This window comes from Adelges cooleyi, unplaced genomic scaffold (assembly GCF_023614345.1).
Source record: "Adelges cooleyi isolate 19-005CV unplaced genomic scaffold, UGA_ACOO_1.1 ACOO_flye_CR_arks_rails_tigmint_CR_PRNA_41, whole genome shotgun sequence".
Classification (NCBI taxonomy): domain Eukaryota; kingdom Metazoa; phylum Arthropoda; class Insecta; order Hemiptera; family Adelgidae; genus Adelges; species Adelges cooleyi.
This window is the reverse complement of record NW_026096090.1, coordinates 148463-167524: the sequence shown is the minus strand read 5'-3', so window position 1 is coordinate 167524 and position 19062 is coordinate 148463. Positions and strand designations below refer to the sequence as shown.

The 19062-nt window shown below is 32.6% G+C and overlaps 3 protein-coding genes across 3 annotated transcripts; 2 read left to right on the top strand and 1 right to left on the bottom strand.

Annotated features, from left to right (window-relative positions):
• Nucleotides 1-102: 102 nt before the first annotated feature.
• On the top strand, nucleotides 103-3003 carry LOC126841938 (trafficking protein particle complex subunit 12). The gene is made up of 8 exons (XM_050578756.1): nucleotides 103-480; nucleotides 541-755; nucleotides 834-1064; nucleotides 1130-1378; nucleotides 1963-2109; nucleotides 2183-2358; nucleotides 2423-2558; nucleotides 2625-3003. Exons 1-8 carry the CDS (start codon nucleotides 243-245, stop codon nucleotides 2853-2855), a joined length of 1623 nt encoding a protein of 540 aa, XP_050434713.1. The 5' UTR covers nucleotides 103-242; the 3' UTR covers nucleotides 2856-3003.
• A 1419-nt stretch (nucleotides 3004-4422) lies between these two features.
• Nucleotides 4423-8204, top strand: LOC126841777 (vesicular inhibitory amino acid transporter). Its single transcript, XM_050578427.1, has 2 exons — nucleotides 4423-5187; nucleotides 6915-8204. Exons 1-2 carry the CDS (start codon nucleotides 4750-4752, stop codon nucleotides 8097-8099), a joined length of 1623 nt encoding a protein of 540 aa, XP_050434384.1. The 5' UTR covers nucleotides 4423-4749; the 3' UTR covers nucleotides 8100-8204.
• A 3984-nt stretch (nucleotides 8205-12188) lies between these two features.
• LOC126841848 (nuclear inhibitor of protein phosphatase 1) lies at nucleotides 12189-14743 on the bottom strand. The gene is made up of 7 exons (XM_050578575.1): nucleotides 14451-14743; nucleotides 14299-14359; nucleotides 14068-14221; nucleotides 13765-13991; nucleotides 13504-13701; nucleotides 12714-12837; nucleotides 12189-12623 (listed from the first exon to the last, which is right to left on the bottom strand). Exons 1-7 carry the CDS (start codon nucleotides 14477-14479, stop codon nucleotides 12394-12396), a joined length of 1023 nt encoding a protein of 340 aa, XP_050434532.1. The 5' UTR covers nucleotides 14480-14743; the 3' UTR covers nucleotides 12189-12393.
• Nucleotides 14744-19062: the final 4319 nt, after the last annotated feature.

Here is a 19062-nt window from a genome sequence, read left to right as displayed (position 1 = left end):
TATTTATTAAAAATAAAAGTAACGGGATTTTGTCAGCTGTTTTATTTAGAAATAGATATTATTTCATAGACGATCACTGATAAAATAATGATTACCTGATAAGAAAAAAATCATCAAAAATATTTTTATTTACATACCATAAATGATCAAATATCCCTTATAGTATACCTTAAATCATTGTTATTCATTAAAAGTATTTTAAATAGATAGTTCAAAGTTCTATAACTCTAGCCAACGAGGACATGGATCGTAAGACACCGGAATTGCGACCAGCCATCAATGAGTACTTCAAAGACCCATCGCCGTCGTCCGACCTGTTCGACAAAATATCGTCTCACGCGACAAATGATTTGAAGCGAGAAGAACCGGCTGTCTGTCGTATTTTCCAGCAAATAGACTCCAAGAAAACCGACATATTCGACATTATCAAACCATCTGACAATAGCCGCAACACGAGTCCGGGTTTCGAGGTCCGGGAAGGTAAGTGTTGATCGTTGGCTAGCTACATTAACTACATAAATAATATAAATTCATTTTTAGCATCATTTATGAATACTAGTAACAACGAGGAAGAGTCTGAGGATATTTTCATTTATGATTATGAACTCTCAGCCATACCTGTTGAAGACGAACGCAGACGTTTTGCTTGGATACCCTCGGTCAAGACGAAAAGTATACTGGATAAAGGTTCTCATATAAATCATAACTTGTCCAGAGATATGCTAACCACGCCGGGAGTAGAAAATGTTACTTTTGTGAGTATACCAAACAGTTTTTTTTTGTGAAATAATATCAACCAAATTCATTATTAACGAGTTGTTGTGATGTCTTAGACTAATAAAACGTACGAAGGTCTCGTATCATACCTCGGTAAAATCGAAGCAGCTCCATTTAAAAGTAAAACCATAGAAGAAGTTACTCAAGACGATCGAGGTCTAAAAATGTTAATCGAAGACGGCAATCATGCCGAGGCATTAAACCTAACTACCAGACTATTAGCCATGTACGGACAAGGACCAGGACAAATGGGTTACCCGAGTAAACACACTAAACATTCCCTACAGGTACATCAGTATTATTTTACCAGCGTTGAAGAAATTGTATTAAATTAATAAGTGTAACGTTATAGTTGTGGCTTACGAGATTTTCGTTATTGGTGAAAACTTGTGCTTGGAAAATTGCTAGCAAAGAAGCCCTTGCCTGGGAGGATTTAGACAAACCAGATCTTTATATGCAATGGTATAAAGAACTGTATGGTAACAAAAATGGAACACTGGTGCCATTTAGTTTGAGATTAATATTAGCCGAGTTACCACAATATACAACGTCTTCAAATGTCTATAAAAAACTGTTTGAAGTGCTAACGTCTATTAAAAAAGTAGGTATGCGATTGGAACATTTAAAGTAATCTGTGCATCACATAAGTAATTTTTATTAAAATAAACATTTATTTTAATAAAAACTACAATAATATATATAAAACATTTTATTTTTATTTAAACAAGTATCCAAATAATAATTTTAAATACATTTTTATTTGGACAAATTAAAATAACAAAAAAAAATATTTGAAAAATGAAAAGTATTAAAATAAAATACATTTGTAAAAATAACAGGTTATTTTAAACAATCAAATAAAAATTTTAATTAGAGTAACTTGTGTTTTTACTATATAATTAAGTTTATAAGTATATTTTACTGTGGATAGGGTTTTCTCATAATTATAAATAAAAATTTGTTAAAAGAAAATATTTGTAAGTACTAATAAGAAACTCTTGATGGCAACTCTTGTCTCTAGTAGAAAAAAAAACTATGTGTTGTGCTAAACAAAAATGAGTTACTTCAAATAACTCATCATTTATAAATGGTTACTTATTATTTAAATTTAAAGAATACCCAGTCTTGAATTTTGAAGAAACCGATTATTTTCAAAAACATTTTATTATAATTGCTATTTTTCAGATTATCAATAACTTAGAAAACGGCTTAGCCGAAGATGGTCAAAATATTGAACTCTCAATTCAAGACCGCAATACGTCAAGACTTTTGTGGTACTCGAGAGAATCGCGAGTCATTCATTCCGTCATTAACTGTGCTGTTAATCAAAAAGTAAATTTATAGTAAACAAAAATAAACATTTAAGTAAAAACAGCATAGTAAAATATGTACTCTTTTTTAATAGAATTACAAACTTGCTATACAGTTATTGAAAAATCTAATTGAAAAGCCTAGATTAAATTATACAATTGATCACAATCGATCACTTCTGTCAGCGATGGGTAGAATTTGCCTACAAGTCGGCGATCTTAAGGCCCATACTTATTTCCTTAAATCTTCGCGGTTGAAACCTCAAGTAATGTAAGTACTAAGTAGTTTTTCAGTCTTTCAGAATAGCTTTGATGAATTGTCTTTAATATTTCAGGGGAACATTGAGTGAAAATAAAGCTGATCAACGTGAATTAATCGATGCAGCGCTTTTGGCCATTGCACAAAACAATTACAAAGACGCGTACAAACATTTTGAGAACGCGTATATTCTAAGTTCCAATAAAGTTATGGTAGACAGATTCATCAACATTGATTAAGTTTTATTACCTACACTTAATACTTATATTTTTTTTTAGGCTTTAAACAATATGGCTACGTGTTTGTTTTACGAAGGGCAACTGAACAATGCCATTGCCTTGTTAGAAGATGCAATACAAAGATTTCCTGAATTGGCGCTAAACGAAAGTTTGTTGTCTAACATTTGTTGTTTTTACCAGTTCCAAAATTCCGCGTCCAATAAACAAAGGCTTCTTAAATACCATATAATTTCCAAGTATAAAAATTGTGTTACCGACCTAGTTATTTAATTGTGTACTGTATGATGAATGTACAAAATAATCATTAATTAATGATTACGAAGCAATATTGTAATTGAATCTTCTGTTGAATCGTAACTTGTATAGAAATTATTATACTTTTATTTTTATATAATATTACAAGTTTTTCGCTGTTAAATTGTGTTTTTATTTTTTTATTTTAGCTTCTTTGTTGTTTAATGTTTGTATACAATAATTATTCTAAGAATTATAATTCTTAGAATAATTACGATCATAGATTAGAGTACTAACTCAAAACAATATTGAGCGATTCACCATTTCCAAAATGAAAAATTATAATGTTATTTCGAAAAAAAATTGATAGTTTAAAACACATGTTAAAAGCAAATGTAAAAAGCGACTTTAATATAAATTATGTAATTTACAGAATAAGCGGTTACTTAGGTTGAGTACATTTTTGTTCACAAATAATATTATGATAAATACTGAATTGGCTTCCATCAACAAAACGTTGTTAAACTTATCGCCACATAAAGGGTAGTTACATTACTACTCAAGGTCTACTCGGGAATACTAATAGTATATTAAAATACAACCATTAAAAACAAGGATTTTATGGAAAACGTTTTATTATAGTTTTTTCTATAAAAATATATTACATTTTGTCAAAATTATCTATTATTAGTTTCGATGTGAAGCTGAGAAGGTATTATTTTTACAATGTGTTTTTAAATATTTTTATTATTATTATCTTACAACTTATTAAAACTTTATTGGCCAATAATTATAAAAATCTCACCCTTTTATAATTGAGAAATATTTTTCAACTTAATAAGTTGCCATGTGTGAGTAAATTAACCGTACCTATCCCGAAAAATATTTGTTTTATTATATTGTTAATTACGATAAATGGGAAAACACGGCAACAAATTATTATAGACAGACGATCAACCCTGTTATTCTCCACCCCAATAGGTACTCAAAGTAATGTAATTTTAACCACATTATTGTTATTACATTGCTGTTTCGATATTTGTCGTCTAAAAAGTAAAGATCCGCATCGAAGCTTTTATTTGAAAGTGATTTTATCACTTTTGGTCGTATAATACTTTCGGAAGACCTGTGATCTTCCCCACCCTAATATGCTGAGTCACCAATACGACCCCACCACTTTACTGGCTTTTAACTTTCGTATTTCAATTATGCCCAACTCTGGTAAGCCCTCCCATATCTGTTAAAATTGTCAACATTGAACATTCGATCAAGCTTTGGCATTGAGTGATAAAGCGTCAAGATATTTAATATACATAATAGCTGCGGGATATTGCAACGTCGCCGATCTTGATCGCTATTCGCGGGTGTTTGACATATTATTATTATTTTCGTCATCAAACGTGCGACACCTGTCAAATATGGAAGCGCTTAGAACGTTTATCTCTGGCCGTTGGTCCCGGGCAACGGCGGCGCAAGTAAAGCGTAAAGCGCGGTTACGGGTATAAGCGTTCCGGGCGCACCGTTCGCGACACAAACTCCCGACACCAGAATGCAGGGTGGCACGAGGGCGACGAGGGGTCGCCCGCTTTTCATCGATCCGGCTCGTCGAACCTTCCCCTCTCTACTCTCTAATCACTTCCATTTCACGAAAACTACCGAGTGGATTTTTTTTAAGTTTCCTTTTATTTGTTTTTATTTTTTTTCGGTTATTGTCATTTTTGTACAGCCACTTAGTGCACCTGCCTCTTTCCCCCTTTTGCCTGGCTCGCGCGACGCGTCCCCAACGCTCTGTAAAGCAGTAACGATGCTACACTGACGGTCGGTCTCGTTTGTCGTGTGTGACACAGCCGCGTCGAGCAGCGTCAAGCAACAGCGGAATCTGTCGGTCCTAGGAGGATCACCGCTCGAAAGGATCACAACAAGAGCGCCGATGGCACAATTCGGTCGGTTCTACGTGCCGCCGTTGGGCAACGCCATGAACGTGCTGTGGGCCGCCGTCAAGGCGTACGTGCCGGAAGACAGCCCGTGCCTGGAAGCCATCAAAAAACGCCGTGGCGACGGGCTAGACGCCGAGACCGGAGGCCCGGCGAACCCGGCACCGGCCGAGAGCACCAGGCTGGCCGGCGGCAAACCGGACACCAACCCGTTCAGGACCACGTGCAACGCCGAGTTGTCGTCTTACGGCGGCGTGGAAAACCGCGGCTTGGACGTCGCTGGCGATGGCCCGACAAGGCGGGTGCCGCAAACCTTCAGCATGGAAGGCAGCTTCGACGACGACTCGTCATCCGGCGGTGGTGAATTCGGTGGACGTGGACGACACAAGATCGACGAATGGCAGGCCGCGTGGAACGTCACCAACGCCATACAGGTACGTTTCCACGTACGGTAAAGGGGGATTCTTGTATGTTTAACCAAAATCCCACGTGGCTCAAACGTGCATTATTTATGTTCAAACGGTTAGCTCGCAGTAACGAGTAGGATTGAGAGCACAAAAATAAAATATCACTTTAGACTATTTAGGGGGGAAAAATATGTTTTCGAAATCTAAAGTGGTGTACCCACCCTGGTGGGGTCTAAAGCCCTACTCTTGTTGCGTTTTTTTTAACTAATTGGAAAGCAAGTAGGTTTGATTTAAGCGCTATAACGTGAATATTCCAGGGCTGTTTTTCGTATGAATCAACAAAGTATTTCTTTATTTCCATGATTTAAAAAAAAAATGTAACTTATTTAACATAGTGTATATATTTTTTACAAAACTCAATTCTTTGAAATTTGAGAACAGCTACTTTAAAGATATTAATTTTAGTAATTATTGTTAAATCAGTTCATTACTGACCAAAGGAGAGCGGTAGGAGACCAGTTTGGAAATATTTCCGTTCAAAAGTATAACCACCTATACTTTTGAACGGAAATAACTCCAAAATAATAATTCAAAACTGGGGTTCTATTCTATGGTATGTGCCTTTTAAATGGAGGTACAGTCTCGAAAGGCTCGCTCCTCCCCTCAATTATCAAATGTGGCGTACGCCACTGAAAATATACTTAACTTCTTTTTTTTTTAATATCTTCTGGTTAGCGTTGACTAAATTTAAGGATACTTAACAATAATTTGATGTACACAACCACTAGTGTTGCTCAGGTTTTTTCCCAAGATTGCTTATACCATTTTGATTTCAAGATAATTATCGATGCACATTTTTAGGTGACTCCGTGAACGGTATCTAAACGATATTTGTGGTCAATACCGAATATTATTATAAGTGAGTTTCTTACGCATCCGAAATAAATTAAGTATTTATAAGTCACCGCACACTTGACACTGTTTTTAATTGCACAATATTATTTGATTAATTATAATTATTATGTTAAACTGCGCACATTGCACCTGATTAATTTTTAATGATTTTATTAGTATTTATTACTAGATAATTATCTGTCAATAAATACGATCCCTAACATTGTATTGTAAATATTTTACACTTGTAGTCACTTTAGGGTCATTGTGTTTGTTTCAAATGAATACAGGAGAAATAGTTACGACATTTCCGATGTGTGTTTTCAACACGATAGGGAAGTATAGCACGGAAGTCTTGGCGGTCGAACGTGAGGTGGAAGTGGTCGCAGAAGTGGAGGAAAGTCAGAAGCTTTTGTTTTAGCTAATAACCGAAGAAAGATATTACGGATACGATTTTATTGTCGGCCGACGACGATAACGAAAAATTAAACTTTCAAAGGTTTCGTTGAGTTAAAAACGCAGAAAATTAATTAGTCAAATTATTTTTGTATGGAGCTCCTATGGAATTGAATATAAGTAAAACGCTCGTTTGAAAGCATACACCCAACCGTTAAGTCTTTATTTAAAAGATATTTCTATTCACTTTTTATGCACAATCGCACAGTTTTTTTTTAAATATTTTCAGCTGCCTCTCAATAAATCAATCCCAATAGCACTGGGAAATCGGAAAGCTAGTGTGGAGTTACCATTTCCTTGGGTATAACGTGGACTTCGGGGCTTACCGTTATATGTTTCCAACTTCTCGGTGCTATTCGGGAGTGTTTAACAATAATGTTAATCTGATGTAATGTTGTACTTAGGGAATGTTCATCGTGTCGCTACCGTTTGCCGTTCTCAGAGGAGGATACTGGGCCATAGCCGCGATGATCGGGATCGCCTACATATGCTGTTACACTGGTAAGATACTGATCGAGTGTTTGTACGAGCTGGACCTGAACACCGGTCAGCGGGTGCGAGTCCGGGACTCGTACGTGTCCATCGCCCGCGAGTGTTTTGGCCCCGTGTGGGGCGGACGAGTGGTGAACGTGGCGCAGATGATCGAACTGCTAATGACGTGCATACTGTACGTGGTGGTGTGCGGCGACCTAATGGAGGGCACGTTCCCGGACGGCGTGATCGACACGCGCAGCTGGATGATGATCACGGGCGTGCTGCTGATACCGCTGGGATTCCTCAAGCATCTGCACCACGTGTCGCTGCTGAGCTTCTGGTGCACCATGTCGCATATACTCATCAACATAATCATACTCGGTTACTGCGTGCTGGAGCTGCCGGACTGGGGCTGGAGCAAGGTGAAGTGGTCGATCGACATGGAGAACTTTCCGATATCGCTGGGCGTGATCGTGTTCAGTTACACGTCGCAGATATTCTTGCCCACGCTCGAGGGCAACCTGATAGACCGGTCTAAGTTCGACTGGATGTTGGACTGGAGCCACATCGCCGCGGCCATATTCAAATCGCTGTTCGGCTACGTGTGCTTCCTGACGTTCCAGAACGACACGCAGCAGGTGATCACAAACAACCTGCAGTCGCCGTCGTTCAAGGGCCTGGTCAACGTGTTCCTGGTGGTCAAGGCGCTGTTATCGTACCCGCTGCCGTATTACGCGGCGTGCGACATACTGGAGAAGTCGCTGTTCAAGGGCCCGCCGGCTACCGCGTTCCCCAGCGTCTGGCACCTGGACGGCGAGCTCAAGGTCTGGGGCCTGGCGTTCCGCGTGGCTATCATACTGGTCACCGTGTTCATGGCCATATCCATACCGCACTTTGCGCTGCTCATGGGCTTCATCGGCAGCTTCACCGGCACCATGTTGTCGTTCATCTGGCCGTGCTACTTCCACCTGAAACTCAAGGGCGACTCGCTGGAATGGCGGACCATTATGTTCGACTGCTTCGTCATATTCCTCGGCTGTCTGTTCGGCGTCATCGGCGTCTACGATTCTGGTTCCGCCATGGTTAAAGCGTTCCAGATTGGCTTACCGTTCTAATCGCCGCACCGCGCTCTTATCACACCCATCGTCGCAGTGCAGTGCCCAATTCGTTACTACCGTTACACCATGGCATTTACTAATATTGAAAAAAAAAAAAAACAAGCATGATAAATCTCACACAAGTAACGACATTACAGTAAATTAATATGTTTTTTTCTAAAAAAATCAACCATCATACCTTACTAATAATAATAATAATGTTATTATTGTTGCAGCAATTATCCATATCATAACGGGTGGTATAACGCCTTAAACGGTGTACACCTACTTATTACTCGAGTATTATAAAATATGATTGTTTTGTTGTTATATATATTTTTTTTTTTTTTTAAACTGTTTTTTCGTTAAGGGCCGAGTTCGAATGGCACGCGGGATCACCCATTAAAAATGCCCAATAATGACATTTGATTATTTATTTGTTAGGCAATTGTAGATTATTTTGTTGAACGTTTTTTTTTTAAGTGAAATTGCGCAATGCGTTTTGTGTTTTTTCGATAACGGACATAAGTATTCGATTAAATGAAAATATTATAATATTAATATTACAAGGTGAATGGCAAGCCAATATTCCATGCACGCGGCATTATGTTGTGTTCACGTTTTTTTTTTTTATAGCGAATCCGCTCTGTTTTTACCTATATAATTAATAGTATTATCTATTATAATAATATAACATGAATTCGAACGGCATTCGAATCGTTCAAACTAAGACTGATATCGATTGACAGTACATAATAATAATAATAATAATTTATACAAATTATCATAAAAAGGAAATAACAATAATAACTTATCGCTTTGGTTTCAATCGACATTTTGTTACTGTTCAATAAAACACTTATCGCTCTATTGTCTTTGATTAGAGTTAAGTTTATTTTACGATAAATTCAAATTTCGTTTTTAACGTCGTTCTTTCATTTTACACTAATATTGTTAATTATACCAACTTTTTTTGTTGAAATTCGGGTCAAAAATTCATACCGGAATTGTCTAGTGCAATAACACATAGGTACTAGGTATATACATAATATATATAGTCTTCTGTATAATCAATAACTTGCTATAATAGAAAATATTTATAAATATTTAATTGTACCTATGTAAGATAGTGGACTGCGAGTTTCGCTAAAACTTCATAAACAATAATATTACCGTCGTATATAATAAAATAGGTTAGTTTTGTTTTGGATTTTCTTCTTCTTGTAAAATAAACAAACGACCTAAGACTTGAACAGTCGCAGTCGAGAAAAAATAGTCATTTTAAAAATATATATATATATATTTACTTATAAACGCAGTCAATTTCGAATATGAAGCTGAAGCGATTTTTAAAAAAAAAAAAAAAATTTGTATGTAGTTTTTAATTATCAGCTACGATAAACTTGTTTATACAATACAATAATTATAGTTTGTTCGCGAATCGACTCTTTGTCAGTTCGATGGAACATAATTTGTAATTTTATCGTTAATGTATCATAGAATATATATGTATTTGTCGATTTTTTTTTACATCACAAACAAAATTATAGGTGTTGAATTAAAAAAAATGAACGAAACCTATTTTAATTAGAAATAACACGATAGTATACTATTAAAAAAATAGTTATTTTACAGTATTTCATCGAAACTATTCTAGTGTGAATGTACCAAAAATATTATATCAACAACTATGTCTTCCAAAAAAAAAAAAAAAACATTTTATTATTTGTAATTAAAATTGTGATAAACAACATTTGTCTTCCAAAATGGCTCGTGTCCTTTGCGCACGCATCACCTATTTAATTATAATTCCTAATCATATTAAAAATAACGCAATTAATTATTATTACTATCGATATTAAGAAATATTTTTTATTATTATTCGACGAGTGTAATAAATTATTGTAATAATAATAATAATAATAATATTATATAATTTAAATAGTATATAGTATAAAATATAAATATTGAGTATGGCCTATAAAATAATATCTTATTCTGTTAGTGCTAATACGCGTTTTGTCTTCCATTTTTTACGTTTTAGATTGTAACATTGCCAATAAGTCTGTACTCGTCTTCCATTAAAAGTATAAAAAACTTAAGTAGATTTTATGTATTATCTTTGAAAAAAACAAATTAACATGTTATTTACTTACAAACGCAGGCTGGTGTATAAAAAAGCGTATACCGCATTATAAAAAAAAATATATATATATATATATATATATAACATAACCATATTTACATCAATTTTCCAAACTAAATAAATGTTGTTATTAAATTATTTCTTCTCTTAAACATTATTATTGTCATAAGAATTAATAATATAGTAATATAAATAACTATTTAATGTCAATTTGAACGTCTTCCACGAAAACTTCTAGTCATTAGTCGGTTGTTAGTAATTAATAACATTATTATTATATAAACAAAAATTCCCAAGTGATTGATATACTTAATGTAATTTTTAATTTTGTAAAACTTAATTATTATACGTTTGTACTATTTTCCTATACAATATTTTGTTTGTGTTAACAGCCTATTCAAACGTAACATCTTATCTTATTTAGTCGAAATAATGTAATAATTATTATTCATTCATATAATAATAATTAAATATACTCATAAATATTTAATTTGTTAAATATTTTTTAACTATTCCGATTTCAATTAACGACATAAACTGTAGCTTTTGTTTTGTACGGCAAATTATTTGTTTTGTAATTTGTAAACATCCAATTATTATATTATAGTGTTTAGACGTTTTTGAATAAGTAAATTGAACTATACAATTATATTTACATTACTATTTATTATTTACTTTCAACAATATTGAAATTTGGTCCGGTGTGGTCGTTGGCTTGAAAAAGGTAATTTGTTGTTAAATGTATGCAGAGCATTTTGACCAGGTAAGTATTTTGTCCAGAAAATAAAATATCATAACGTAATGAAATTACAATGATGAAAAAAAAACACAAATATATCATTTACATCTTAAAAAAAAAAAGGGAAAAATATTAAGTCGATATGAGTTTATACACTCATTTCGGGAGTACCTATTTGACAAGTATGTGAGTGAAAACATAACAAATCGAAACTAGTTAAATATAAAAAATATATATATTTACAATAAACTAATGTGTCGTAAACATTTATAGACAACGATGCCCAACATAAATATATTGTACCAACCTATTCATAAGGACCTTGACATGGAAATTACCTCGAAGGCAAGCTCATTTTAACCAAAAATATGAAACTTACTAACAATAAATATGTAATTCAATCTTACAACTCAAGAGTTAAAAATTACTAAAAAAGCAATAAAACATTATGAAAATAAGTATAGTTCTATAAAAAGTATTTTTCAATTGCATCCATTTCTAACCAACTAGCATTTTCTGAGTTATGTATATAAGCTTTGTAGTATTGCAATTACTATATCTGTTTGATGTTTCTTCCGTAGTATGCGAAAGAACTTTTTCTTCTATGAAAAGAATTAAGACATATCTAAGAAATTTAATGTTACAAATAAATCTTTCTAATTTAAGAGTGCGTCGCGCCGGTGATTTTCAGTAGTAAAACCATGTTTAGGCCAACTGAAAATAACTCTCTTAATTTTGGTTTTACAGTAAAATCACCCATTATAAAATTAAAAGAAAACAATATTCCGGAGGGCACCACGGTTATATTATATTAACTACTTCTATCTAGATGTACACTTTACATCTTGTATTATAGTGCTCACCTTAAAAGTTGGGCAATATAGTTAGTTAAAAAAATCCAGTATGTTATTCACATTGCAATTGTCATTATGTTTAGTAAGCATTATCATAATAAAACAGTTTTCTTATCAAACAGGCAATTATTATTGAACGAATTATTTAATTATGATTAATTTGATTTTAGTTACTGACCAATTAAAACATGTGCCACTAGTTAGAGTTAAGTATCGGATAATAATAAAAGAAAGGTAATGTTTTACATTTTTTGTTGTTATAAATAATTTGTTCTTTTTTTTTTTACATTTTTCTTGGTCTAGAATCATTAACAATGTTAACAAATAAAGTCAAAATATTTTATTTTTATATAAAATAGTAGTTGTGGAACAAATCATTGATGGAAACGCCATGTCGTAAAACATATATATTTCGGAATAACAAATTACACAATGATAATCGATGAAAACTTACTACAGTTAATAACAAACTGTAGAAACACTAATTATAATGTAAAATATTACCGAGTGAAGTTTAGTACAATTAGAACGATTACTGTAAAAAAAAAAAAGTGCACCGAAATAGAAAACACATTAAACGAGTAGAGCTGGAGCATTTTTCTTCCCAGGCCATGCTTCTTTTGCGTACTTTTTCTTTTTAGGTTCAGTCGACGCTGGTTCTATTTTTTCTGCCGTTACTGGTTTAGTAACGGTAATTTCTTCTATGATGGGATTCATGTCGACCTCCGGGGCCGGGTTTGGCAAATTCATACCCAAGCGGTTACCCATCGTCGATAAGAATCCAGATTGTTTATCATCTTCGCCTTAAATAATACAAAACAAAAATTACAAAATTTATGGAAAAAACAAAACATATAACTGCGTTTGCGTTTGTGAATAATTAGTTTTCCAACCTGGTAGATCACCGTAAAGTGAATTGCCCAAATGAGCACCGGGCATCATATGTTTCATAAAATTCTTATTTTGATTACTGGTGTTGTTTTGGTCAATTGCAAAACCCATCGTGTCTTTAAATTTCTGTAACGGCAACAATAAAAGGTCATTATACGGACAACAAGTAACAAATATTTTATTTCTTAGCTTCGAAAACTATGTGGTTAGCAGGGTAACTGCTGAGCAATGGTTAAGTTTGCCTAACTGAAGTGTCGGTTGGGGGCGCGGCTTTGTCGCTTCTAAATTTTGAACATTTACATTGTTCCCTGTACTAGGTTTAATACTTCTTAAAATTGATTTTTAAAAATGTATAAGCACCTTAAATAATATTATATAGGTTTACTAGTTTATTTACTTTGTCGACTATTAAAAAAAACTGAACATAGTATTTACAATTGTGAAGTGCAAACTTATTCTGTTTTTTTTTATGGTTTCTTACATTTTTTCATTTTAATGAGATGATTATTATTTGTTTATTTTAATCATCAAATTTACTATGACAAGCGAAAATTCTGTCAATTTACTCACATTTTCACCGATTAACTCCTAGTCAAAACATTATACCATACCTAAAGATGTTTACACACCAAGAAAAAAATTGACTAAATAAAAACGTTAATTTCTTTTAATAACGTAAGCATTAACAAGTTCATTATCATAGAATGAGAATGTTTCGAATACAGGTGATCACCTATCTGGGAACTGGCAATGTTGCATGTGGTACCAATATGTGATTTAACGTATCCTTACTTTATTGGGTATAACGGTGGTTCTAACGAGATTTCTAAATCGACCAACTGATGGATCAATATCCTCAGGATTGATGATCTGTTCATCTTCGTTAAAATGTACACCTCTCGTCCGTTTTCGTTTTCCTTTTAAATTGTCCTCGGTAATGCCAAGCATTGAAATACGTCGATTTTGAGCAGTATTGAATTCAGTCAAATTCTAATAGAAACACAATGTATGCAATTAAAAAGAAAAGAAAATCCAATCAGTTTTAACTCCTACATCTAACTCGTGGTCTGTTTCTGGTAAGCCCAATAAACTAGCAGACTTGTCAGACTCTCTTTCCAATTGATCCATTATGGGACGTGGGCCAAATGCCGATGTGGACTGAGGTCGTTCTCGTATGATGTATGTCCGAGTCGAAGCTCCAAAATGAAATTGACTATTGATGGGCAACTGTGTCGGCTTATGTGATTCGATTCTAATACTGCCAATGTATGTTCCATGAGCTGTACACAATTCAACAAAGTGGAATATTATTGATGTAATTATTAGTAAATGTATCTATTTTTTTTTAATACTTACTCGAACCAAGATCAACTAAAAATGCTCTATTCAAATGTTTGTGGTAGACAAAAGCTGCATGTACCCGTGAACACGACTGATGATCAATACAGAAATCGCTCATTTGAGCGTTTCGCCCAAATAAGTAACATTTCTTTTGGTCTAACATTAGTTTCTGAAAGATTGCAATTTTTCCTTTTTGAAACAACAATGTTATAATATTATGTTACTAAAATTTTGAATTATATTTACTTGAATTAATTTATCTCCTTTTAATACATCTAAATGCAGACCCACTGGCGGTTTACCGGCCCTAAAAATAAAAAATGACCATTCAATTAAACCATCTTATTGTAAATTTATTTATACCGGTACAATTTAATAAGTAATTATTTCGTTCTTACCAATTGGGAACGTCATAATGGTTTGCCATATTAGTGATACAGTTGGGTTAAAAATCAACTGGAATATTATCACTATAAAATCAAAACCATATTGGTGCAATAAGGATATATCATTTTGAATTTAGAGAATTAATGGAGGTGCAAAAAATATATACCAAACCAATTATACTTATTGAGTTATTTACTTATTATGCTATACAAATACCCCGGCTCTAATATATTCCAGTTTATACTCTATGGTCTACACTCTACACAAATAATACCGATGTACCCGCTAGTAAACGATGTGATATCTCTAAGCCGTTATCAGCAAAACTATGTAAGCAATAATAATAATATTGTATCTTATCAATATATTCCTTAACCGGGTTATGAGTATACGCACGTATACTTATATTTCTTTTATTGTATACATCAGTTAAGACGTACGTAAATCAGATTGTAAGAACAGTAATACTTTTAAGTATTCGTCAAAATTTGAATATTATTTATTATGCGTAAAACTATAGACCTATAATGAAATGGACTTGCCTCCAACACTTCCTGCCTAACCAACTCAAAACCCCGCCGGACAAAAATCCGCCTCTCAGTGGTGCCAACGTTGACAACATGTGTATACAATACACGGTTCTTAATGGTGGTTGTTGTGCGCCCAGCATCACATATTATTAAGGTGTAAGATTATAAAAACATGTTTTTACTTTTTTAACCGTAATTTTAGGATTATTAGTTGAAAATCTGTCAGAAGGTAGGACTTAATAAATGTAACCATAACATAGTGGGACAAAGGTTTATGATACTTTTTTGGGTTGTCAACGTTTATCGGTAGTACTATGTTTAAATATTCTATACAAATTTGGAATTCATTCGACGATTTTTAAATAAGTTATGGAGCGCCGTAATTTTATGTTGAAAAATATGTAAATTTGTTGTCTGTTTTTTCGACTATAAAGGAAAAGGGGTGAATTTTAATATTTTTAGCCCAATTAAGTACCTCACAGGGTTAAAGATAAGATATTAGAGATACTAGATTGCAGGACATATCCGTGTATTGATGTATCTGCATGAAGTGTGGATACTCTCAACTTTTTTTTTTCAACCGCATGGGTACGAAATCCAAGTAGCAAAATTGGAGTTCATTTAAAATAATTACAACATTTATTATAGTTTTAAATTAAAAAATAAATAATTTTAATAATAAAAAAAAATAAATGCGATTTTTGATAAGTGAGTTAAGAAAATTATATGAAATGTGTCCAATTTTGTTTTGCGGGATGAGATTCAAAACTCGATTGAGGGCTAAGGAAGATAAATAAAAAAAACACACCGAACGATCAATATAAAAGTTAATTACATAACGTTTCACAAAAAAAAAAAAAAAAAATGCCAGAATACAGGTCAAAACAAAGTTTTTATTCAATACATAAAATGTATACTAATTATTACATTCCAGTATAATTCGTTTTCCATATTGGTTAAAGTACTTTAATTCAATTTGTACCTTCCATATTGCGAATTTCAAAATGGCCGTTGTCCAACAAAAAGTAATTATTTTCAGCGAATCCAATTATCCATAACGTTAACAATATGCAAATCTACCTAAACAACAGAAAAAATCTATTCCCGTTTTATTTGTGTTGCCGTTATTGTATTTTGTTAAACTTAACGAGAAATTGACTAAATTTGATTGTACAGTTTTATACTGGACATTTTTTTACTGAATAATCATTATTTTTTCTGTTTTTGTTTTCCAGTACAAACATAAGTAATCATAGCTGTTTCCTATTTTGGACATGAGGGTCGTTGGCGTAAACAAAAATGCATTCCTATGGTTACTTTTCTCATACAAATAAAAATATGTTTTTTTCTGAAAAAAAAAAAAATAATAATCCTTTAATAATATATTAATTTACACAATAAGTGAATAATTCTTCGAAAATGTAAAAAAAAAATGTCAGGAATTGATCAGTTGATGACTTTATTAAACTCATTTGAAATTAAATTTTGGACTTTACGCTTATGTTAAGCAAATTTTTGACCATTTGACGACTTTATCTATATAAATAATTTAAAATAATCTAAATTGATTTAATTAAAACTAATAAAAGACCACTTATTCGCAAATCAGTTCCTTCTTCGAATCATTCTTCTTTTACAGTTTCCTTGTATTCTTATCGCCTCCCTTTTTACAACCATAACTTATATTCCCTACCGTATCTTACTATAAAAAAATAATTAACAACAATAATTATAGTAGTTTAGCAACGAAGTTGAGAGTTAATCACTTATCTTTCCAGTGGCGTTGGGCTTACGAAGTAGCAAAATAATAAGTACATTTTTATGTGATTAAAAATGCTAATATGTGGTTAATTAATTTTCATGATGGCCTATATTAAAAATGTACTGTTATCATTTTATACCTTTAATATAACTTTAAACTTCTCTGATTTTTTTTATAAATATTAATCATTGTTATTAAACAAAAGAATATTTGCAAATTCTGTTATTTTTTAATTACATACCATTATCATTAACCGTCAAAAGTAATAACTAAGTATTACTTTTATAAAATCATAAATCATATTAATTCGAACCATTTCTAGCATATTTTGTTTTTTTTCCAATACAAAGCGTTTTGTATAATCAGATATTAAATTTAATGAATTCAATTAATCAACTAAATATTATTTAATAACGGATTGACCATTTTTAATTAAAAATAAACGGTTCGAAAATGTTTTGTTTTGTTCAGTTAAAATATATAATATAGTATAATTTTATTTCGTAGTTAGAAATATCCATGTTTTAAAATAAACTTATTGTAAACTATACTAATTTAATTGAACGTTGCAGAATTTTATCTGCATAGAAAACGAGTTGTATAAAAAATGGTTCGATGTTGTTCCAAGAAAAAAAGTTTACATCAATTACTGAAACTTTTTTTTACACAACACGGATATTATTATATCAAGCATACAACTAGGGCAACTTTAACTTTAACTGCATTGTTCAATTCACGTTAAATTACAAGCTATGCTCTAAAAAAAACCACCAGTTTTGCATGACTTCCGGCATTGATTTTAGAACATACTAGTTTATTCTAAAATCAATGCCTTCCGGTTACTAATGCAACAGTATATGTATTTTTGTTATTTTATATGCACTATTGGTTGAAGTAAAAACTTCATTTAATTGGAATTGATGTTTTAACTTGGGAAATTTAAGTACTCGATAAAATATTGTTTAATATAAAACTTAATAATATTTCCAACATGAAAGTTTTAAAAGATTGTTGAAAAAAGATTTTTTTCATAAAATTTATGGGTTTTTTTCTTTTTATGCGCAATTTTAGAATTTATGAGTTGGAAATTAGTCGTAGAAGATAAGTGTAACATCTCAAAAAAGAAAAAGGAACACATATGTTATTTAAAAAACATATTGTATACTTATTTATATGCTGGCAAATACTCTTAATATAGGTACATATGTATTAAAAACGGCTTGTTTATATCGTAACTGTTATTGTTGATGTTAATATTACATTTGTTTCACCGCACCATTTCAGTGTAAAACAACATATTTCTCCAAACCGTTTTTGCTAATTTTTTCTGTTTCAAAGGATTTCTTACAGCTAATACAATATGTATAAACTATATTCTACGGTTTTTGTGTTGATGGTCGTTGTGTTGGTTGGAACAATGAGCCAATCAGGACTATATAAAGTCATTTGGAATTTGACGATGGACAGCCGCCATTTGCACTGCAGTGTAGATATGACTTCCTACCCGGGTTTTGACATTTTCATGTCTTAGCTCTGGCACATAACCGAAAATATTATAACGAAAATATTGTAACGAAAAATGCGTTACCAAAAAATAAAAGGGGATGAAGATGAGGTGGGGGGGTGGGAATGGGAATGGGGTTGGGGTGGGAATTAGCTGTGGTGCATAACCGAAAAAAGCGTAACGAAAAGCATAACGAAAAAGCATAACGAAAAAAGTGTTACGCTGTTATCTGATATGAGATAAGAGATATGTTGTACGTTCAACGTTCAAATTAGAACTAAATAATAAATTCAAAATAGTTTTTATTCTCTATGTTAAGTTACTTTTGGCCAGATAATAAACATTAAAATTTTAGCCAGAAACTTGATTTAGCCACCTTAGATACTAGCTTGTTACAGCTTGTTAATATACTATTTCATTATCTATAATTCCACCACTACTCTACATTTTTTCGGTACTTCAACGAGACATGAAAATGCTCTTTCGTGGTTGCAGGCTCGGCTGAAAAATGACTAATTTTTTCGGTTTTTGCATGGTGTTGCCCGAAGTCAAAAGCCTTGACAGAACTTCTCTTATTGAATGCGGAAAACCGGATTCGTCGAACCTGCAGGTCGACACCCAAGTAATAAACTTCTCATAGAAATTTACATATTATTTTGTTTTTAACAGTTATATTACCCCACCAACCAGAACTTGTAAGTGTAAAATTAATTTTTGAAATTTAACTCTACCGCTGTATTCTTCATATGTATTTATTTAACAGGTTGTTGGAACGACCTTTCTGACTGGCATCCGAGAAATAGGCAAAGGCCTATTCGCAAAGGTGC